Raw genomic sequence first — 23390 nt, 5'->3', positions numbered from 1 at the left:
TCAGTGGCAGCCACACTCCTCCACCACCATGTCCTCGTGGTGCCTCATCACCAGCTTGCCCTTCTCGTAGTAGAGCATGGAGAGTGGCGAAAGGTGAGTGGGCACGCAGGACAAACATGGCACCTTGTGTGGGTGGTAGTGCTTCAGCAGGCTCTGCGGAGAACAGACGCATGCATTAGAACAACTGCAAGGCGTGTGTTCATGTGTTTGAAAAGTAAAGTCTTACCTGCATGTAAGCATGGTTGGTTGGTGCAAATCTCTCATCTACAGGTGTGGGACAGGCCCCTTCGCAGCGGAAGGCGTTATAGCGTTTGGGATAAATCATCCACTGACTCCAGCCCAGCTTCTCAAAGTCCACCCACATGTCCACCTTCCTGCATGAAGGACCCTCCTTGTTCAGAGTAGCAGCAGGCCTCACCACTGGCATCCTTTCTCTGGGCCTGCGGTAAGGATGCGGGTGCCTTTTGGTCCTGCGCCACTTCGTCTTGGCGCCAGCATCCAATTCCAAGCTCACGTACTTGGAATGTTCAGCTGTGTGGATGAGAGTGGGTATCCTCTTCTGCCTGGCAAAGACCACCATAATGACCCGGTTCGCTGTAGGGTGTTGGACCCCCTCTAGATCCGCCTCCATCTCCATGGCTACCTCGTGCCAGCGCGTGAGCGGTTCCTGTTGTCGCCAACGACTGAGCATCTCAGTCATGGTGAACACCTTCCAGGAGGAGGAGGAGGGTGTCATAGAGCCAGGACGGGCTCTGAAGCGTCCCAGGAACACCCTGTTGTCTGAGCAGTTCTCGTCAGAACACGGGTCCACTCTGGAGTGGTAGATGTCTACTAAAGCCATGGAGGACTCACTGAAGGCAGGGAGGCGCATCCTTAGCTCGGCCTGTTGAACATTATTGTTGCTGGAATACATGGAGGACATGTCAAAGGTGATGGACCAGCTGTTGCCTCTCTGCTGGCAGCCTGAACAAAAATACAAGTTAGATTATTATTAAACATGCTTGCATTTTTCATAATGAATATGTAATTAATTAAAAAAAGACATTTACTTTGCATGTCGGTTCAAACCAAATTGCGTTGAAAGTGTCATCATTTTAAGAAGAAAAAAACTACTCACTTTTAGCAATAAGACTGGTCACAGAGTCCGAGTTATGCAGTCCGGGTTTGTCCACGATCCAGCTCTCTCTCCCGGCCCGGTCCTCGGTCAGCATGGCTCTGTAGAGCTGCATCATGAGGAGGGGAAGTCCTCCGGTCTTGAGCGTCTGCAGGGGGCTTCCGACGTCTGACATCACCGCCAGACACCAAACCAGGAGGAGAACCGCAGCGCTTTGCATCGTTAGTCCTTGTCGTGGTCGCTGTTGCAGGGAGTGCCTAAATGGTCCAGTCGCGATGCTGGGGTTGTTTTATGAGGCCCATGCCTGATAGGTGATGTCTTTGATGTGTGTGATCCACCTCTGTTAATGTGACACGATGGTTGTGTCGAAACCAGTAGAACCTTTGTAGTGGCCGAAGTGTGAAACGTGTGATGCTTTGATGAGAAACCTTGACAATAATTTTAGTTAAGGAGATTAGGAGACCTGCTGTGTGATTAATGACAAATTAATCACACTCTACTTTCTGTTGACTCAACATGAAAGTGCAGGCAAATTCAGGCCAAAATTGGGGAGAAAAATCAAAAGGCTTAAATGGTGAAATATTTGGTGTAGAAAACAATAGTGAAATTGCATTCTAATTCATTTAAACGTATATGAATCATTATGAATACAATAGAAAAAAAAGTGATCAACCGTGAAGCAGGCAATATCAAAAGATAAAAACTATAAACGCAATTATGAATCATTGCGTGGAAAATCAATGAGACATTCTAACAGGATGAAAACGTTCACGTAATTATGAATCATTATTCATTAAGAAATCAACAAATTATTAGTTACAAAAAGCTCTATTATATACGCAAAATAAAAGAATGAAAACATTTTCGAAATTTAAAAGAGTATTTCTGCAAAGCCTAAACCGGATTCATGAAACTGGATTAACATATGCCTAATTATTAAATCAAGCATTAACTAAATTGTATTTCTATTATTTTGGTTATAATTTGCAAAAACTGCAATATATCGTTATGAAAGGTGTTTTTTACCCTTATTGTTACCTTTTTATATCAGTGAAATATATGCAGTTATGGGCCTGCAGGAATGCAAGCAGCCTATATTATTATTGTTTGTTTACTATTCTACTATTTAATATCAAACGTGTGTACCTTACGTACATGCATGAACGTGGTCTGTTTCCAAATATCTACAAGAGAGTAGTACCATAATAATTAAAATGAAGTTTCTCCCGGTCACAGAGTAAAAGCCTCCTCATAATAAATGAGCTGATAATGGACGCTTTAACCTTCAATTAATTACACTGCATTATCTTGAAAGGGATGCAATGAATAACAAAAGTTTCGATATCAATTTGACTTTCAGTTATTGTTGTACTTGATCTTTATAGTGCATACATCAAAGAAATGCTCTTGATTCTGAACCACTCTATGTCTATTTGATGTTCAAAACCTTACCCCAAACTATTGCATTTTTATGAACGTCTTGATTAATTTCATTCACACTTTTTGGGCCTTTTTTACACTGTAAATGTCTTTATATTATTTTATGTAATGTGTTATTTGTTTTGATGTTGTTTTTATCTACTTCCGCATTGGCGCAACCTGTGCTTAGTGCGCATGTGCGCATTATCTTTTAATTAAGGGCGGTTTCCAGCTGCTGTAGTGTGTCCAGGTGAGCCGTGCGTGCCGACATGAAATCACGCCAGCTCATTTGTTTGATTTTTCTGTCAAGTTTAACGTTCGCCTCAGGTAATTGTACTGGTCTTTGTGTTTTGTTGTAATATTTGGTTTGGAGAGTATAGCCTATTTGGGTTAAATGGCCTTTTAGTGCTCAGGTGACATTTTTTAATATGTCTGACGCAAACGAGACAAGATGGGTCATTATAATGACAATAACATATTTCTACAAAAAATATGTTTTGGCAAATTGAAGAGCGTTAACAAACATAACTGGCAATTGACGTGCATGAAGAGTGTATGTACAACTTTAAAATCCTGCGTATTTTGACATGAAAAGGCACAGACCGGTTGAGCTTGACGTTTTGTTGAAGCGTGCTCCATTTTCAATTATCGATCGTCGTTTTATGTCAACAGAAATTGTATCATTTGAATAAAAATGTAGTTACTGTCCTTCAAATTCAAGTATTGTATGTGATGCCAATTGCCTTCAAGACTACCAATACTATTTTTCAGGGCAGAATTTAGGGTGCCATGAAAAACAATGGCAGTGTGATGATGGCAGCTGCATCCCTAACAAATGGAGATGTGATGGAGATGGAGACTGCCTGGATGGCTCTGATGAGATGGACTGTACTGGTAGGGGAACTTTTCTCTTGACACATTGTGGTGATTTTCAATTAAGGTCTATCCCAAGAGCAGTACTTGATGTTTATCCTGGCGGCCATAATTATTTTCTCTTTGATCTCAAGATGGAGGCCCCAACTCCAAAAGGATGTAAACATGAGAAGAGCTGTTCTCATGTTAAGCATTGTTTTATGTTTAAGGAAAGCTTACTCAATTTTCTTTGTGCGTTACATAATTTGACAATGTAGTCAAATATGGTTTAGTTTTGTACAGGTACAGTAGTGGCCTAGTGGTTAGTGTCCGCCCTGAGATTGGTAGGTTGTGAGTTCAAACCCTGGCCGAGTCATACCAAAGACTGTAAAAATGGGACCCATTACCTCTCTGCATGGCACTCAGCATCAGGGGTTGGAATTGGGGGTTAAATCACCAAAAATGATTCACGGGCGCGGCCACCGCTGCTGCCCACTGCTCCCCTCACCTCTCAGGGGGGGGATCAAAGGTGATGGGTCAAATGCAGAGAATAATTTTGCCACCCCTACTGGGTGTGTGACAATCATTGGTATTTTAACTTCAAATACATTATCTTAATTACACCTAATGCACAGGACCCGCTAAAGTCAAACTGTGACAACGTATTAGAAACAAGTTCTAAATACTAAATTAATTAAATCATTATAATTCGTAAAATTTTCAATTTCACATAATTTTCCTTCCAGCCATTATGCTTTCAATTAAATATTTACATTATCCTATGGTTCGTGACTCTCATTGAAGTTCTTTTGGCACCCCAGCCTCTCCCGATTGTCAGCCAGGCCAGTTTCCATGCATGGACTCAGTTGCCTGTGTTGACGCCTCTGCGCGCTGTGATGGGAAAAAGCAGTGTCCGACCGGCTCTGATGAGGAGAACTGTGCAGTCTCAGAGGGCTGTTTAAACTCAGACTGGACATGTCAGAACAAAATTTGTATTCCCAAAGAGCTGCGCTGCGATGGAAAGAACGACTGTGTGGACAACTCTGATGAAGAGGGCTGTGGTGAGAAATTCTGTTTGCAGTTTAAGAAGAAAAGTGTTTCTGTAGGTTTAATTGCGTCCCCTCTACAGTTTTGATACATACATTTAGATTTTTAATCTATAAGCATTAATAAGGCAGCTTGGCTGACACACCAAGGCCAACATACTGTATGTAGGCTTTAGGTCAATTTGAAAGTTAAGGTATGACAAAAAACATTTCAATTCAGTGATTCATGGTTTTATTACAGATGTGTGTAGCGAGGACGCCCTATCTTGTCCCGATGGCATGTGTCTTTCTGCTGAAGAAAGGTGTGATGGGAAGGTCCACTGCTCTGATGGCAGCGACGAGCCCATAACCTGCGGTATGTTTAAAAACGTTATTGGAGCTAAAATGACAAGTGTTAAAATACTTTGATATTGAACAATTAATCTTTAATGTACTATACACGAATACTTACTTGCTTCTTCTTGCAGGGCATACTTGCTCTGTGAACAATGGCGGTTGCAGCCACTTGTGTGTAGATGAGACCTGGGGTGCACTGTGCACATGTCCTGCTGGATATGAACTTTCTGTCAATGGAGCAGTCTGCAAAGGTCACACACTTTGTGCACTTTGTGGCAGTTACATTTATTTTTCTGTGAAAAAAACATTTTCTCGACACACTGCAATTTATTCACGAGTTTTATTCTTTCTTGGTAAAAGTTAGTTTTCTGTACCACAGCACCATCTGCTGGCTATAATGTGGTGTTACCTCACTTTGTGTTTAATCTCTATAGATTTGGATGAATGTGGCCTTCCCTCTGCACCATGCCTGCATCAATGCACCAACACGGTTGGATCTTTTGTTTGCCACTGTAGAGAAGGCTTCAAACAGAATGGTGGCATTGCCTGTCTAGCTACAGGTAATAACATATTTTGCTGCACAAAATATTGTCCCACAAATTATTGCAGATAAACGATAACATTATTTTGAGACCAAATTAATCACAAGTGTAGTTATAATAGTTATATAGTGTAATCCTTTGAACCCTTTTTTTTTTTTTTACCAATGTAATTAGTCAAAAGTAAACATCCATCCATCCATTTTCTACCGCTTATTCCCTTCGGGGTCGTGGGGGTTGCTGGAGCCTATCTCAGCTACAATCGGGCGGAAGGCGGGGCAGCACGGTGGAAGAGGGGTTAGTGCGTCTGCCTCACAATACGAAGGTTCTGAGCAGTCCTGAGTTCAAAGGAAACCTATTTATCATAATTTAGTAAATGAAAATAAAGTGAACTCTTAATCTGTTAGCCAAAATTGCACTTAAATAAATATTGAAATGCAGTTTTTCCAGAGTTGGAAAAACTGTGTCTTGTGGTTTTTGTCTTTGTTTTGGTTGTTGCAATTACTTTTCAACAAATGTGTTCAGGTAACGATACTCGACTGCTGACAGTAATGAGGACGTCTGTAGGGCTGCTGAATGTCAAGTCTCAACGGTTTGATGTCGTCCAGAGTCTTTTGTTCAACCCAGTGGCCCTGACATATGACATTGCCAGAGGCTGCTACTACTGGGCTGATGGTGCAGGCCGCATATATAAGAGCGATGGACAGCGCAGCAGAACAATCTATACTGGTTTGTTGGACATTTGATATGAAATTGTTAGTGACAAGAATTTGCATGACAGTGCAAATAGTGTCATCTTCTTAACTGTGATATTTGTTTCCTATTATGCCAATCCACGTTAAAACAAAACAATCTTAATAGCTAGATACATTTTTAAGTATGTTTTCAGTGGCTTTTCTAGTTTTGCCCTGATGACTAGTCCTTCAAATCCTCGAACAGGTGAGCTTGGAGTTAAGGGCCTAGCTTGTGATTGGCTGAATGGAAACCTGTTCTGGACCAATCAGAGGACAGAATCAATCTTCATGCAAGCAGATGACAAAAGTTATACTACTCTGTTGAGCAAAGACATCAGTCCGTCAGAATTGGTTCTTATACCAGTGGAGAGGTAAGCTTGGTCCACATTCCAGTTTGTTGACAAGAAGAACTGTTTGCAAAACTAACTGAATGTTTTTATTGATTGTTTTTTTAATAATTTGTCTTTGTGTCGTAGCTTGATGTTTTGGTTCAACACAGGCCCTGCTGATAGGATGACCATTGAAAAATCCTGGATGGATGGATCAGACAGAAGCACTATGGCTGTGCTAACAGCTCAGTCGGCCCATGGGCTCACAGCGGATGCCGCAGCCAGAAGGCTCTACTGGATTAGTGACTTTAAGAAAGTGAGTTCAAGAGATTATAGGCTGCCGAGTGTGAACCTTATTTAAAGTATAATATTGTCTTTAGTCCATTGAGACAATGAATGTGGATGGAACGGGCACCTATTCCTTTACTGGACTGTTCAACCGGAGACCAGCTCTGAGCCTGGCTGTGTTTGGAAGTTCCTTCTATTGGGTTGATGATAAGGGCCTCTGGCAGGTGCCTCAGGACCAACCAAGCCAGAGGAAGTTTCTCTGGAAATCCACAGTTCCATTGCTCAGTGTTTACCATGAGCTGCAGCAGCCTAGAGGTAACTTAAATACAGTATAAATGTTACATCACTGTATTATGTCTGTAATGAATAGCCCAAAGTGTACCTTTTTTTTAAGCAGCTTCAAAACAAGTGTCTCTGAAATCAACATATTTTCAACTCCTAGGCACTTCTGCATGTGCCAAGACCCCGTGCCATATCTGTCTTCTAACTAACAGCAACCCTGTAGGGTTCACGTGCACTTGTCCCAACTCCAAAATTCTGATGCTTGATGGAACATGTGAATGTAGGGTCTTCATTGAATTTTTAATGCTGTATAAAGAAAACATTTCTACAGTGAGGACAATGTCCAAATCAAATGAACATTTGATTTGTTTTTGTTTTTTTAGATCCTAGGTTCCTTTATGCTACCTCCAGCAGTATCAATATGTTGGCGTTTCAAGGCAGTGTGTTCACCAAAACTGAGCTCTTTTCCACTGACGAGAGCATCTTGTCATTTGATGTCGACTGGAATCAAGACTGGCTGTATTGGGCCAACCAAACTGGACACATCCAGCGCACCAGCTTAACCCGAGTCAAGACTGAATGGATTCCGACACCTATGTCAGGTTAATGTTTTTGTTTTTTCAATTCTTAAAGGAAAATTGCATTTTTTTTTGCCTATCCTCTATAATCCCTGTGTGAGACAGGAACACACATATTTTCCTTTTGTGTTCAACATATTAAAAAAAAAAAAAAACCTGCTAAGGGGTGGGTAACAATTCAGGTAATGGGGATTCAGCTATTGCACCTATATAGTCCTCCAAAAAACCAGTTTATGTACATGCTGTTACCAAGGAGTAGCAGGCACTTTCATGATAATACTTGCACCATTTTGGTAATTTAAAACAATACTGTAACTTCTTTTCTGGGCTCATTGATTTCACAGAACACCCTGTCTTCTGCTCGAGTACATTTGGGATAGGGTCCAGCAACCCCAAAAGGGACAAGCAGTTGAAAATGGATGGATAGAATGACACGGCAACTAAAGTTACTCATGGCAGACTTAATGAGAGCCAATGACTACTACTTTGGGACAACTGATCCAGAACCTTGTCTTTTAGACTAAATATAGGAAGGATGAGCTACAAGTTTTAGAAACTGGATGCTATGCACATCCAGCTTGGTAAAACACTATACAAGCCCTCATGTAGCACTAGTGCTAAATGCTAAACATTTCATCAACAAAATAAGAACATAAAACAACCACTCACTGGGATGTTGTATCTTATTCACAATACTTGCGCCACATTTTTCTGTTAAATTCAGCGTAATTCTTACTCATCAGGTAACAAACGCTTGGAAGAGACGAGCATTCTGCTATGTCCTCCTAGCGATGTCTGGTTGAGAGCCAATATCCACTGATTCAGTCAGTCTGGATTTTTGGCCGCCAGCATGTGGAATTTCTAAGTTTAAAAATGTTCCAAAAACTATTCTGCGGCAGCAACAACTCTAAATAGTAGCATGATGTGTTGTTACTAAACCAGAAAAGTAGGTCCTCGGTCAACAATGTCTCTATACCTTGGTTAATATGCATATCACAACATGTAATTAAAAGGTTGTTGGCGATTTTTTTTTTTTTTTTTTTAAGAGGGCCTTATAGGCAAAATGGTAGAATTACCATTGCGTGCAATGTTTGCCGCCTCGTGTTAGCATTATTTTATTATCTAGAACTCACAGGAAAAAGAAAGACGTGTGTTCTTGTCTCACGTAAGAATTGTGGATGGTCAATTTGCCAAAATTGCAGTTTTTCTTTTAAATCATTGAGACAGTGGACTTTATCAAATTAAATTATATTGTAAGTGAAACAAAATGTCTTAATCAACAAATCTTTTTCCTTGATGCTTTTTCAGTTTGCCAAATAAAAGTTGACCAGAAGAGTGGCAGCATCTATTGGGTGTCACGTGACCAAACCCGCATTGGTTCAGTAGAAGTGAATAGTCGTTATGCGCAGCAGTTGTATCACACGACAAAGCAGATTCAAAACTTTTACCTGGATTGGCTGAGGGGTGGGATCATCTGGCTGGAGGAGCAGAAGATCTTTAGTATGAGCATGACCGGAAGCAAAGCTAAAGAACTTGTGCACTTGGCAGAAGTCACAGAGAACATTGCCTTTGACCTCAGAGCCGCTAGTCTGCTGTGGAACTCAAAAATGGGAGGTTTGTTACTTCTGTAAATAACCATGAAGCCTATTCCCCTTTAACTATATACATAGAAATACAGTTGTCCCTCGTCATCATATTGCAGATTTTTTGTTAAACATATTCTATCCTAAATGTAGCGTGTTTAAGCATACAGATGGGTAAATTAACTAAAAAACATAGTACTACAGTAGTAATGGTCACTAAATGAGACCAAATTGATATGACACTGAGTAGTGTGGCCACTGATTGGCTCAGCCTCTCAGGAAGCATTACTATATTGGATTAAAAGACTAAAGATGACTAAAGTGTGTTATTTCATGTCTCTTGGTTCTCTCATAATGTTTAAAATGGATTTATAGTGTAGTAAACTATTTTATTTTATGCTCTAGCTTTGAAAATATTAGATTTATAATTGATTCCTACTTAGCGGAAATTAATTTGTGGGTGACTGACGTATAATGTAAAGCACTATGTAAATGCAGACCATATACCATTTATCACGGTCATTTTCAGACTCCATTAACAGCGACAAACGAGGGATCACTGTCATTTTAATTTATTAAAAAAAAAAAAAATGTCGTGGTATATTGTAATTTTTTGATATAGCCATCATAGTAAATGTATATTTTGTTTTTTAATCTCTGACATGCTGTAACTGACTTGTACTCCTTCACTTTATAGTGCTAATTGTTTTGCTTCTCTTGTGCTTACAAGGCCTGACAACAATGAGTCTGCTCCAGGATAAAAAACACCAAGCTGGAAAAAGATGGAATATTTCCGGCTCGGTGGTAGGCGCCTTTGAGCCATACCTGCTGTCTCGCTACAAAGACGCCATGACTCTGTGGGATCGGCGTGATGGGCGCCCCGTTCAAGATGTGACTGTGAAAGGTCAAGTGGTCAATGTGATGACTGCACTTGAGGACATACATGCAGGTTAATTTCTCCCTGTGTTTATATCAGTACTAGTACTAGATCAACTGACTGATTTTAAGGCCAATTCCAGCTATTTAAAGTTAACTGTCTACCTAAGGTTATACTCGTGAGGTAAAATATTTCCTGTTTAATTTCCATAGTACCTGTGACTGTGATCTGCAATACGCCAGCTATGCTGTGTAGGGACACATCTATCTGCCTCACTCCAAACCAACTGTGTGATGGCAAGGAAGATTGTCCTGATGGAGATGACGAAGATTTTTGTGTTAAAACATGTCCATCCAAAGGTAAAGTCCCACTTAATTATCTCAAATGTTTACACAAATGTTAATGTTCTGTTTTCAAAGAGTTCATAGTTTTCTGTATTACTGCTTTTGTTTTACTGTAATTGCTAGACTATTTTAAGTGTAAAGACCGGAGGAGATGTGTGTCCAAGACTCTGCTCTGCGACGGACGTTCTCATTGCTTCGATGGCTCGGATGAGGTTGGCTGCCCTACTGTTGCCTTGCCGGTGACTCAAGCAAATGTCCTCAAGTGTCGCAAGGGCTATAGGCAATGCAAAAATGGGGTAGAGTGTGTATCATACAGCCATGTGTGCGATGGAGAGAGAGACTGTAAGGATGGGTCAGATGAAGAAGAATGTGATGGTGAGTAATCTTAAGTTTAAAGTTTGATTACAATAAGGACGGTACATTAATACACATTTCTGTAAATGTATCAATTATAGCGAATGAGCTGATTTTTAAATGTTGCTCCAAAGATTTTAACAATTTAAATCTTTATGATCAAATGATAAATGTAATCATGTAGTTTATTTGAACTTGAATTCCTTTTCATTCATATGTGCAACAGAACAGCATGTGACCGCACCAAAACCATCCATTGAAGCATCAAGCAAAATTGTACCATCTCTGCCGTCCTGTATCAGTCCCTCTGTGCTTTGTCCTCATCCTTCTGTTGGCCTCTGCATCACCCCAAAGCAATTTTGCGATGGGCAAAAAGACTGTCCTGATGGCTCTGATGAAGATAACTGTGTTAAAAGATGTCCCTCTAAAAGTCAGTCACAAATACAGAACATGATGTACTTGTAATCTACTTTTTAATTGTTTTTTTTCCTGATTTCACCCTAAGATGATTTCCGCTGCAAGGATCGTAGAAGCTGCGTTTCTAGGAGCCTCGTTTGTGACGGCCGTGCTCATTGTCACGATGGCTCTGATGAAGTTGGCTGTGCCGGTGTCGAAACCCCTGCTCGCCAAGAAAAGGCCTTGAAATGTCTAGTGGGCGCTAAGCTCTGTCAGGATGGGAGTGAATGTGTGCTCTTCAGTCACGTGTGTGATGGAGAGTTCGACTGCGCAGATGGTTCAGATGAAAAAGGATGTGGTGAGTTTTCATATTTTTCTAAGGTATGTAAGGAAGCTCAATGTAAAATTTTACCTGTAAGCTATTTAATCTATTTTCAGACACTACCAACCCTGTAAAAGATCCCCGCCTGAATCAATCACCTTTACCCGTTAGTGCTCAACCTCCAAGTAAACCCGCCTGTCAGAGACCTTCATTTATTTGTCCAGATTCTTCATGTATTCTCCCAACACAGCTATGTGATGGAATAAAAGATTGTCCTGATGGATCGGATGAGAACTGCATAAAACAATGCCCAAATAAATGTAAGTTTGATGCTTTTGATTTTTTCTAAAACATGTTGATATAGTCAGATTTTTCTGCACATTTCACAGTGGACTTTCTCTGCAATGACCGACAAAGCTGTATCTCCAAGAGTCTGGTTTGTGACGGCCGATCTCATTGCTACGACAGCTCAGATGAAGTAAACTGTCCAACCGTAACTCCTACCACCTCCCGGGGAAACATCCTGAAGTGCCGCTTGGGCTTCCGACTATGTCGGGATCATACTGAATGTGTTCTTTTTAACCACGTGTGTGATGGAGAAAGAGACTGTGGGGATGGATCAGATGAAGATGAATGTGGTAAGACCTTTTCAGTTTGAGTCTGTATTTTACTTCTTTTTTTTTTTTAAATACCTAACAATAGAGTGTAAAGTTCAGATCACATTTTATTATTATAGCAAAATAAAATGCTAATTTTTTTTTTACTTTCAGAAGCAACTCAAACTCCATCTTCTGTCGTAAATTCAAGCCTAATGCAATTGCCACCATCTGTGAAAGCCTTTAATACACCTCCCCCCAAGCCGTCTTGTAGAAGCCCAGCAGTGGCATGTCCAGATTCATTCCTTTGCATCAGCCCAACACAGATCTGTGATGGAACAAAAGATTGTCCTGATGGATCAGATGAGAACTGCATAAAACAATGCCTAAAAAAATGTATGTTCTTTTTTCTACAAAATATATGGGGTTGATCAAATATTTTACTTTTCCTCCATGTATGTTCCACAGTGGACTTTCTTTGCAAAGACAGGCAAAGCTGTATCTCCCAGAGTCTTGTTTGTGATGGCCGAGCTCATTGCCGCGACAGCTCAGATGAAGTCAATTGTCCAACCGTAGCTCCGCCCACCACCCAAGGAAAGGCCCTGAAGTGCCGCTTAGGCTTTCGACTATGTCGGGATCAGACTGAATGTATTATTTTTAGCCACGTTTGTGATGGAGAGAGAGACTGTGAGGATGGATCAGATGAAGATGAATGTGGTAAGACCTTTTATCAGTTTGAGTCTGTATTTTTCTTCTTTTTTTTAAAAATACCTAACTAGTGAGCGTAAAGTTGAGATCACATTTTATCATTAAAGCAAAATAAAATGCTAATAGTTTTCTTTACTTTCAGAAGCAACTCAAGCTCCATCTTCTGTCGTAAATTCAAGCCTAAATCAACTGCCACCATCTGTGAAAGCATTTAATACACCTCCCACCAAGCCGTCTTGTAGAAGCCCAGCAGTGCCATGTCCAGATTCAATCCTTTGCATCAGCCCAACACAGATCTGTGATGGAACAAAAGATTGTCCTGATGGATCAGATGAGAACTGCATAAAACAATGCCTAAAAAAATGTATGTTTTTTGTCTTTTTTTCTACAAAATATATGGGGTTGATCAAATATTTTACTTTCCCCCCTATGTTCCACAGTGGACTTTCTTTGTAAAGACAGCCAAAGCTGCATCTCCCAGAGTCTTGTTTGTGACGGCCGAGCTCATTGCCGCGACAGCTCAGATGAAGTCAAATGTCCAACCGTAGCTCCACCCACCACCCAAGGAAAGGCCCTGAAGTGCCGCTTAGGCTTCCGACTATGTCGGGATCAGACTGAATGTGTTATTTTTAGCCACGTTTGTGATGGAGAGAGAGACTGTGAGGATGGATCAGATGAAGATGAATGTGGTCAGTATGTAGAATTTAAGGAAAATGGCAGCAGATTTGGCCTTAGAATTTCACTCATTTTATTCAATACAAAAATGACAATTTCAAATTTTGTTTATATCCATTGTTTTGTCATGGTGAATATGAGACCCTAAACTTGTATACATTTTGTTCACTTTCAGAAGCGACTGAAACTCGATCTTCTGTAGAAAATCCAAGCTCAAATCAATTGCCCCCATCTGAGAAACCCATGAATACTCCTCCCCCCAAGCCATCCTGTAGAAGTCCATCAATGCTGTGTCCAAATTCATTCCTTTGCATCAGCCTAAAACAGCTTTGTGATGGAACTAAAGATTGTCCTGATGGATCAGATGAGAACTGTCTGACAAGATGTGTTTATGAGGGTAAGTAGTACTATTATTATTATTATTATTATTAATCTATATTCACCATATAAAATGTTTTTTTGCATCACCTAGTCTATACTCTACCTCCTCAGGTGAGTTTCTGTGCAAGGATCGTAGGAGCTGTGTCTTGAAGACTCTGGTTTGTGATGGACGCTCTCATTGCCACGATGGCTCGGATGAAGTTGACTGTTCGACTGTAGCTCCCCGCTTGACTACAACAAATGTCCTGAAATGCCATACAGGCTCAAAGCTATGCAACGATGGCACGGAATGTGTTTTATACAGCCACATTTGTGATGGAGAAAAGGATTGTTTGGATGGATCTGATGAAGACGGATGCCAGAAAACCTGTAAACAAGGTCAGCATAATTTTGTAGTCAAATATTTTAAAGAGATCACAACTAAGCATAGCATAGGCTTTTAGTATGTGGTGTAAATTATTACATGTGAAGTAGATTTTTTTTTCCTAGATCTACATTTCATTTGTTCTCCAACCCAGGTGAATTTCAGTGCGCCCATGGTGCAATGTGCATCCCTGAAGTCCAAGTTTGTGACGGGAGGGCTCAGTGTCGTGACCGTTCTGATGAACTGGACTGTTGGGAACAAAGCAAAAGCTGCGAGTATCGCTGTGCAGATGGCCATCGCTGTATCCCAAATAAATTCTTGTGCGATGGAGAGCTAGATTGCCGAGATGGCACGGATGAACTCGGATGTGGTGAGTGTTCCGGTCAAACCTGTTAAACAATGTTGCAGGTTTTAAAATAAAAATGTAATTTAAAAGCCGGAAAAAAATTAGTCATTAGTTAACAAAGGCTGTATTTTTCCAGATCCTGTGACCATAACAGCCACACCTATGCTTCTGAGTCCTGAATCAGTTTGCATTGCTCCTTCAGTTCGCTGCCCAGGTTCATCATTGTGTATCTCTCAAAATCAGCTCTGCGATAGAAAAAAAGATTGTCCTGATGCATTTGATGAGAGGGATTGTATTTTCCAGTGTAAGAGCCGAAGTAAGTTCCAGTATCTGTTCTGATACATGAACGTCCCAACGTTGCTCATGCTGACTCTTTATCTGTATGCATTAGCTGATTTCTTGTGCAGTGACCGGCAAAAGTGCATCCCCACAATCCACGTGTGCGACGGCCGTGCCCACTGTCCAGACAGCTCAGATGAGCGGCAGTGCGAATCAGTGGATCTTGCCACTCCTTGTAAGCAACTAATAAGAAAAAAATTATTCTGTTCATGATGTAGCAGAGAACTCGGTAAAATGTAGAGGCAGAAAAGACTAAAAGGATTGTTGCCTCTCAAACATGCACAAGTTATGCAAATGTATACAATTCAACCAATGTAAATCCCAATGTACCATAATCTTAACAAATTAAAATTGATAATGTCACTTTTTCAATGCTAAGCTCCCCTGGACAAAAATGGTGCCGTGTCACCTCTGAAATGTCGCAAAGGATTCAAGGCTTGTAAAACTGGTCTGGAGTGTGTGATGTATAGCCACGTGTGTGACGGCGAGGATGACTGTCAGGATGGATCAGATGAAGAGGCATGTGCCACTCAGTGCAAATCAGGTTTGTGTTGAACTTTATTTAAAGCAAACTTTTTTTTTTTAATTTGATGTATTCTAAAATTGTCATTAATTCCGTAGATGAGTTTGAATGTCAGCACGGTAATCGATGCATCGCACCAGAGAAGGTATGCGACGGACAGTATGACTGTCGGGACCGATCCGATGAAATGGACTGTGAAAGTCTAACTTCGGGCTGTCAGCACCGCTGTGATAAGACACGCTGCATACCAGCAACCTTCCTGTGTGATGGCGAGAGAGACTGCGTTGATGGATCAGATGAGAAGAAATGTGGTGCTCGGCTTAGTTATTAATTAGAAAAAATATTTTGATGACCATAAAACAATACCTGTTTCCATTTTGTCAGGTTTGGCGGCCTGTGAAGTTGAACAATACCGTTGCATTAGTGGCCAGTGTGTATCTGAGGCTCTTCGATGTGACGGCTACGCTGACTGCAGTGACCGCTCTGATGAGGTCAACTGCGCAAGGCCCCCACGCTGCCCCACAGAACTGCGATGCCCTCACAGTCACGAGTGCCTGCAGAGCGAATGGTTATGTGATGGCGAGGATGACTGCAAAGATGGCTCAGACGAAAAGGCAAGGCCGCACTGAGATGTCAATCAAAATGTCTGCTGTTTTCTTTCAATTTGGTGTCCCTTGAATGCAGAACTGCTTGACTAAACCTCCGTCGTGTAGAGAATACCAGTGGCAGTGTGAAGGCAGCAGTCAATGCATTCCTCTATTCTGGAGGTGTGATGGGAAGACGGACTGTCACAACAGCATGGACGAGGACAAATGTAAGAGATTAATGCTTAAAATGGAGTTGGAATCCTTCTTATAAATCTGTGAGCAGCATTGACCAGGTCCTTGGCCCCCGACATGACTGAGGTTTCACACCGTTAGGTTAACTGTTTTGGTAATTTCCTGTTGCCACTGGGTGGCACTGAGACAAATTCAGGAGAGTGACCCTTTGAATAACTTCAGGATTATCATATGCAGTAATTATGGTTGAGTGCTTTCCTTGTGGAGACATTTACATTGTGGTGAATAATCTTTACAATCACCAAGGTATGTAGTATAGACTAAAAAGTATTGCAAATTGTCCATCTGTTTGGTATTTGTGATTTTAATTTTGCAAACTTAAGTTTTAAGTCAAGACACCCAAAAATCCACTTGAAATGATAAATGTTACAGTTCCAACAGGGGCTGCACACTGGTATCGCTAGGGGCTCAATCCTTAATTAAACGTACTGTGTAAGCTAGCATTTTCCCTGTCTTGTTTTGTCCATGCATAGACTTTTTTTGTCCTGCATCTGTTTTTAAAAGGCAACGAGAGAAAGTGCCCTTCTCATCTTTATCAATGTGGCAGTGGTGAGTGTGTGAACATGCGACTGGTGTGCAACGGCTTCACCAACTGTGCTGACAGTTCAGACGAGGGTGTGGGATGCACACTGCGCAACTGCTCCAGTCCATTAGCTCCTCGGTGCGAACATAGTTGTGTCAGCACACCAAATGGACCGGTCAGTAAAACAAAAAAAGATCTGTTATTGTAGAAGGCACTGTTGTACTTTGTAGTTCTAAAATATGTATTAATTAAACATACAAATATGTATCCCATCTCACAAGATGAGACTTCATAACTGAAGGAGTCTACATTTGCTAATTTGATCTGCTTAGTTTGAAATACACATTTTGTCCATCTTTGCAGAGGTGTTATTGTGCAGCAGGTTTCACACTACATTCCGGTGGTGCGTCTTGTGTGGACACCAACGAGTGCAATTTGTTGCAGCATGAGGCATGCAAACACAGCTGCATCAACACCCGGGGATCCTACGTGTGCCATTGCCACCCTGGGTTCTACCTGGAACCAGACAACAAAAGCTGCAAGACAAAGGGTATGTGATTATGTGGTTTTGTTTCACTTAATCTAAAAGCATTCAAAATATCACACAGCTTTTGCTTGATCTCGTTTCTGTCATGACACTTGGAGCACTTTCATGCAAGTACTTTCAGGAGAGAGAAGGGACACGTCAGTCTTGTCCAAAATATGTATTTTTTTTTTCCAATCATAAATCTTAGTGTTACATGTCCTATTGAAGTCCAGGAAAGATTTACCTGATTTTATTGAGCATTAAACTGGGTGCCATTTGTATTAAATTGACAGTTTGATTTTAACATCTATCTTGATCATTCAAATGTTCAGTAATGAATCAAAGATGGCTTAAACATGAATATAGAATAAATAGGACTGGCAATGATTAACATAAGACTTTCTTTTTAGATGAGCCACTGCTGCTGGCATCAGTTCAGTCAGAACTGTTACTTCTTGGCATTCATAGTGGCACCTTACGTCTTGTGTCTTCTGCCAATCGACCTGTTTTTTCACTGGATTACCACTGGGCTCAGCAGAGAGTTTACTGGCTGAGTCCTGACTACCAGAGCATCCGTTGGGCTGACATGACAAAAGACTCAAACAAAAAAGGGACTCTTATCAAAGGTGCGCACTATAATTTCTGCCTAATCACAATTACATTCCTCTAGAGATTAATGCAGCATGATGAGTGTTTCATTTGAGACAAAAAACAATCAGAATTTGTCAACACTGGAATTTATTTTTTACAGGAGTGAAGTCTGATTCCATTGCCATAGATTGGGTTGGTAAAAACCTATACTGGGTGGATGGACTAGTTGGACAGATTCTGGCGGTGCGACTTAGCGATACTAAAGTGAAATCTCAAGATTACATTGTGGTCCTGGCTGAAGATCTCGAGCAGCCCCGCTCGCTGGTCTTGCTGCCACACAAAGGGTGAGGTACCCTGTAAGGACAGTTAAATCCTCACCCTGAATTTTTATAATATTTTCGGTTGAAAACAAATTTCAGGTTGATGTTGTGGTCTGAGATTGGCAGCACCCCTCAGATCCAGCGGTCTGGGATGGACGGCTCAAAGAAGAAGGTCGTGGTGAGCAGTGGCTTGAGCTGGCCTGTTAGTTTGGCCTATGATTTCCTGGATGACCGTGTGTACTGGGCTGACGAGAAGATATGCTGCATTGGCTCTGCCACCCTGGATGGAGATTATATAAAGGTGTGTTTGTGTACAAATATGTATATGTATACATATTGATCTATATGTATGTACTGTATATGTATACATATAAATGTATGTATGCATAGAGATGTACAGTCGTGGTCCAAAGTTTACATACACTTGTAAAGAACATAATGTCATGGCTGTCTTGAGTTTCAAATCATTTCTAAAACTCTTGTTTTTTTGTGAGAGTGATTGGAGCACATACTTGTTGGTCACAAAAAACATTGAAGGAGGTTGGTTCTTTTATGAATTTATTATGGGTCTACTGAAAATGTGACCTAATCTGCTGGGTCAAAAGTATACATACAGAAATGTTAATATTTGGTTACATGTATTTGGCAAGTTTCACTGCAATAAGGCACTTTTGGTAGCCATCCACAAGCTTCTGGCAGAACTTTTGACCACTCCTCTTGACAAAATTTGGTGCAGTTTAGCTAAATTTGTTGGTTTTCTGACATGGACTTGTGTCTTCAGCATTGCCCACACGTTTAAGTCAGGACTTTGGGAAGGCCATTCTAAAACCTTAATTCTAACCTGATTTAGCCATTCCTTTACCACTTTTGACATGTGTTTGGGGTCATTGTCCTGTTGGAACACCCAACTGCGCCCAAGACCCAACCTGCGGGCTGATGATTTTAGGTTGGCCAGAAGAATTTGGAGGTAATCCTCCTTTTTCATGGTCCCATTTACTCTCTGTAAGAAAATAGTTCCATTGGCAGCAAAAACAGGCTCAGAGCATAATACTACCACCACCATGCTTGACGGTAGGAGTGGTGTTCCTGGGGTTAAAGGCCTCCCCTTTTCTCCTCCAAACACATTGCTGGGTATTGTGGCCAAACAGCTCAATTTTTGTTACATCTGACCACAGAACTTTCCTCCAGAAGGTCTTATCTTTGTCCATGTGATGTCAGATGGAAAAAAAAAAATTGAGCTGTTTGGCCACAATACCCAGCAAGATGTTTAGAGGAGAAAAGGTGAGGCCTTTAATCCCAGGAACACCAAGTTTACCATCAAGCATGGTGGTGGTAGTATTATGCTCTGGGCCTGTTTTGCTGCCAATGGATCTGGTGCGTTACAGAGAGTAAATGGGACAATGAAAATGGAGGATAACCTCCAAATTTTTCAGGACAACCTAAAATCATCAGCCCGAAGGTTGGGTCTTGGGCGCAGTTGGGTGTCTCAACAGGACAATGAAACCAAACACACGTCAAAAGTGGTAAAGGAATGGCTAAATCAGGCTGGAATTAAGGTTTTAGAATGGCCTTCCCAAAGTCCTGACTTAAACCCCAGTGAGAACATGTGGACAATGCTGAAGAAACAAGTCCATGAAAACCAACAAATTTAGCCGAACTGCACCAATTTTGTCAAGAGGAGTGGTTAAAAATTCAACCAGAAGCTTGTGGATGGCTACCAAAAGCGCCTTATTGCAGTGAAACTTGCCAAGGGACATGTACCAAATATTAACATTGCTGTATGTATACTTTTGACCCAGCAGATTTGGTCACATGTCCAGTAGACCCATAATACATTCATTAAAGAACCAAACTTCATGAATGTTTTTGTCACCAACAAGTATGTGCTCCAATCACTCTATCACAAAAAAAATAAGAGTTGTAGAAGTTATTGGAAACTCAATACAGCCATGACATTATTTTCTTTACAAGTGTGTCAACTTTTGACCACGAGTATGTATGAATAGAGATGTGTGTAAATGTATATGCATAGATTGTGTGTATAAGTGAACATAAACAGTGAAGAAAATAAATATTTGAACACCCTGCTATTTTGCAAGTTCTCCCACTTAGAAATCATGGAGGGGTCTGAAATTTGCATGGTAGGTGCATGTCCACTAAGAGAGAACCTAAAAATGAAAAAATCCAGAAATCACCATCTATGATTTTTTTAACAATGTATTTGTGTGATAAATCTGAAAGTAAGTATTTGAACACCAACATTAATATTTGGTAGAGTAGCCTTTGTTTGCAATTACAGAGGTCAAACATTTCCTGTAGTTCTTCACCAGGTTTGCACAGACTGCAGGAGGGATTTTCGCCCACTCCTCCACACAGATCTTCTCTAGATCAGTCAGGTTTCTGGGCTGTCGCTGAGTAACACAGACTTTCAGCTCCCTCCAAAGATATTCAATTGGATTTAGGTCTGGAGACTGGCTAGGCCACTCCAGAACCTTGGTATGGTTCTTACGAAGCCACTTGTTGATTTTCCTGGCTGTGTGCTTTGGGTCATTATCATGTTGGAAGATCCAGCCATGACTCATCTTCAATGATCTGACTGAGGGAAGGAGGTTTTTGGCCAAAATCTCACAATACATGGCTGCAGTCATCCTCTCCTTAATACAGTACAGTCATCCTGTCCCATGAGCAGAAAAAACACCCCCAAAGCATGATGCTACCACCCCCATGCTTTACAGTAGGTATGGTGTTCTTGGGATGGTACGCATCATTCTTCTTCCAAACACACATAGTGGAATTATGACCAAAAAGGTAAATTTTGGTCTCATCTGTCCACAAAACTTTCTCCCATGACTCCTCTGGATCATCAAAATGGTCATTGTCAAACTTAAGACGGGCCTTAACATGTGCTAGTTTAAACAGGGGAACCTTCCGTGCCATGCATGATTAGTGTATTAGTGTATTACCAACAGTGACCATGGAAACAGTGGTCCCAGCTCTTTTCAGGTCATTGACCAAGTCCTGCCGTGTAGTCCTGGGCTGATTCCTCACCTTTTTTCAGCATCATTGAGACCCCACGAGGTGATATCTTGCATGGGCTCCACTACGATTTGAGATTGACCGTCATGTTTAGCTTCCATTTTCTAATGATTGCTTCAACAGTGGACCTTTTTTCACCAAGCTGCTTGGCAATTTCTCCGTAGCCCTTTCCATCCTTGTGGAGTTGTACAATTTTGTCTCTGGTGTCTTTGGACAGCTCTTTGCTCTTAGCCATGCTGAATGTTTGGGTCTTACTGATTGTATGGGGTGGATAGGTGTCTTTATGCAGCTAACGACCTCACACAGGTGCATCTGATTCAGGATAATACAGTGGAGTGGAGGAGGACTTTTAAAGGCGGACTAACAGGTCTTTGAGGGTCAGAATTCTAGCTGATAGACAGGTGTTCAAATACTTATTTTCAGCTGTATCACACGAATAAATTGCTAAAAAATCATAGATTGTGATTTCTGGATTTTTCTTTTTAGGTTCTCTCATACAGTGGACATGCACCTACCGTGAAAATTTCAGACCCCTCCATGATTTCAAAGTGGGAGAACTTGCAAAATAGCAGGGTGTTCAAATATTTTCTTCATTGCAGGGGTGTGTGTATATGTACGGTACATACAGGTGTGTATATGTACAGTACCTAAAGGTGTGTGTGTGTATATGTACAGTTCATGTGTATACGTAAAGACATACGTATAGATACATATATATTAAAGGTGGATGTCTCTTAAGGCAGAGGCTTTGACACAGATGAGCATAAGCATGTGCATCAGTTCTGTTTATGCTATGAGTTTTCATGTAAAATTTTAATTTCTTCAATTCTTCCCACTTGCTAGATCCTTCAGTTAGCTGAAACTCTAAGCCCATTCTCTGTGGCAGTCTTCAATGACCGGCTTTTCTGGTCTGACACAAAACGAAGAACCATCCGCTCAGCTGACAAAAACACTGGTAAAGATCAGAAGGTCCTTCTGAAGAGACCAGGACAACCTTTTGGGCTCAAGGTTTGTGACCTTCCTAAAGCAGATATCACTGATGGTCAACATTAATTGATACAAAACAGTGCTTTAATGCTAATGTATCAGGCAAGCACATGTTTGGGTTGTTTTGCTTGTTTCAGTTAAAGTTAAAGTACCAATGATTGTCACACACACACAAGGTGTGGTGAAATTATTCTCTGCATTTGACCCATCACCCTTGATCACCCCCTGGGAGGTGAGGGGAGCAGTGGGCAGCAGCGGTGGCTGCGCCCGGGAATCATTTTGGTGATTTAACCCCCAATTCCAACCCTTGATGCTGAGTGCCAAGCAGGGAGGTAATGGGTACCATTTTTATAGTCTTTGGTATGACTCGGCCGGGGTTTGAACTCCCAACCTACCGATCTCAGGACGGACACTCTAACCACTAGGCCACTGAGTAGGTGGCCTAGTGGTTTTTAAAAGCTTTGAAAGATGCCACAACTGATCAAAATGTCTTTGGATGGTCCTGTTTACATTCATAGACAACCACATGATATCACTAAGTAATTTTGACTATTATATATGTGTGTGTGTGTGTGTGTGTGTGTGTGTGTGTGTGTATATGTATATATGTGTGTGTTATATATATATATATATATATATATATATATATATATATATATATATATATATATATATATATATATATATATATATGCGCAAATATCTCATCTTTCCAGGTGATGCATACCCTCTCTCAGCCCTCTATATCAAACCCCTGTGACCAGCTGCAATGCTCCCACCTTTGTCTCCTGACTCCAACGCAGAAGGCACTAGTTAAAGAGCCAGCAGCAGTATGTCGCTGCCCAAAGGGGCTTCTACTCTCTAAAGACAAGATCAGCTGCTCTCTGCCTTTGGAATCCAGTATTATCTTGCTTCTGTCCAACACAAAGGTCTATCAGGTAATAGTTCCTTTTTTCAGTTAGTGTTTTATTCCAATCCAAACTCGCCTGTGACCTAACCGTATTACTTGCAGATTTACCTGAAGTCCTTGCGTAGCGATGGGGTCGGTCTGAAAAATATGCCGAACAGCCGTGTTATGGCCCTTCCCGGTGTTGTTAAGGCCTCAGGATTCGACGTATCTATGCAAGCATTGTCTTTATATATGGCTGATAGTGGCCAAGCTACTGTAGATCTGTTGAACTTAAGTGGTCCCAGATCCAGGCAGGGACTGACACCAGCCGGGCGCATTCTAAGTCTTAAGGTA

The 23390-nt window shown here is 41.1% G+C and overlaps 2 protein-coding genes across 5 annotated transcripts in view; one reads left to right on the top strand and one right to left on the bottom strand.

The window, feature by feature from the left end:
* On the bottom strand, positions 1–1334 carry LOC133574504 (nodal homolog 2-A-like). Its single transcript, XM_061926662.1, has 3 exons — positions 1118–1334; positions 227–963; positions 1–153 (listed from the first exon to the last, which is right to left on the bottom strand). The coding sequence occupies exons 1-3, from the start codon at positions 1332–1334 to the stop codon at positions 1–3; spliced, it is 1107 nt and encodes a 368-aa protein (XP_061782646.1).
* Positions 1335–2771: 1437 nt separating this feature from the next.
* LOC133574677 (uncharacterized) overlaps positions 2772–23390 on the top strand; it is a 29687-nt gene continuing 9068 nt past the window's right edge. Inside the window, exons 1-41 of one of the 4 annotated variants that reach the window (XM_061926885.1) lie at positions 2772–2860; positions 3305–3427; positions 4207–4446; positions 4673–4786; positions 4899–5018; positions 5202–5327; positions 5832–6035; positions 6246–6411; positions 6517–6685; positions 6750–6972; positions 7100–7219; positions 7323–7541; positions 8826–9131; positions 9831–10049; positions 10190–10336; positions 10445–10696; positions 10902–11105; positions 11181–11429; positions 11510–11713; positions 11783–12031; positions 12167–12385; positions 12458–12706; positions 12840–13061; positions 13138–13386; positions 13548–13769; positions 13865–14131; positions 14272–14487; positions 14600–14779; positions 14855–14977; positions 15182–15346; positions 15424–15636; positions 15710–15939; positions 16010–16139; positions 16669–16862; positions 17051–17237; positions 17624–17839; positions 17965–18148; positions 18224–18425; positions 22004–22168; positions 22864–23085; positions 23160–23387. In XM_061926885.1, the coding sequence (XP_061782869.1) occupies positions 2803–2860; positions 3305–3427; positions 4207–4446; positions 4673–4786; positions 4899–5018; positions 5202–5327; positions 5832–6035; positions 6246–6411; positions 6517–6685; positions 6750–6972; positions 7100–7219; positions 7323–7541; positions 8826–9131; positions 9831–10049; positions 10190–10336; positions 10445–10696; positions 10902–11105; positions 11181–11429; positions 11510–11713; positions 11783–12031; positions 12167–12385; positions 12458–12706; positions 12840–13061; positions 13138–13386; positions 13548–13769; positions 13865–14131; positions 14272–14487; positions 14600–14779; positions 14855–14977; positions 15182–15346; positions 15424–15636; positions 15710–15939; positions 16010–16139; positions 16669–16862; positions 17051–17237; positions 17624–17839; positions 17965–18148; positions 18224–18425; positions 22004–22168; positions 22864–23085; positions 23160–23387 (7995 nt within the window). In that variant the 5' untranslated portion in view covers positions 2772–2802. Of the gene's footprint in view, positions 2861–3304; positions 3428–4206; positions 4447–4672; positions 4787–4898; positions 5019–5201; positions 5328–5831; positions 6036–6245; positions 6412–6516; positions 6686–6749; positions 6973–7099; positions 7220–7322; positions 7542–8825; positions 9132–9830; positions 10050–10189; positions 10337–10444; positions 10697–10901; positions 11106–11180; positions 11430–11509; positions 11714–11782; positions 12032–12163; positions 12386–12457; positions 12707–12839; positions 13062–13137; positions 13387–13547; positions 13770–13864; positions 14132–14271; positions 14488–14599; positions 14780–14854; positions 14978–15181; positions 15347–15423; positions 15637–15709; positions 15940–16009; positions 16140–16668; positions 16863–17050; positions 17238–17623; positions 17840–17964; positions 18149–18223; positions 18426–22003; positions 22169–22863; positions 23086–23159; positions 23388–23390 lie in introns of all 4 variants that reach the window. The other 3 variants (XM_061926886.1, XM_061926884.1, XM_061926883.2) reach the window with 3 other exon arrangements.

The sequence above is a fragment of the Nerophis lumbriciformis genome, linkage group LG32 (assembly GCF_033978685.3).
Source record: "Nerophis lumbriciformis linkage group LG32, RoL_Nlum_v2.1, whole genome shotgun sequence".
Lineage (NCBI taxonomy): Eukaryota > Metazoa > Chordata > Actinopteri > Syngnathiformes > Syngnathidae > Nerophis > Nerophis lumbriciformis.
The sequence above is the reverse complement of the archived record's forward strand: the minus strand, read 5'-3'. Positions and strand labels throughout refer to the sequence as shown.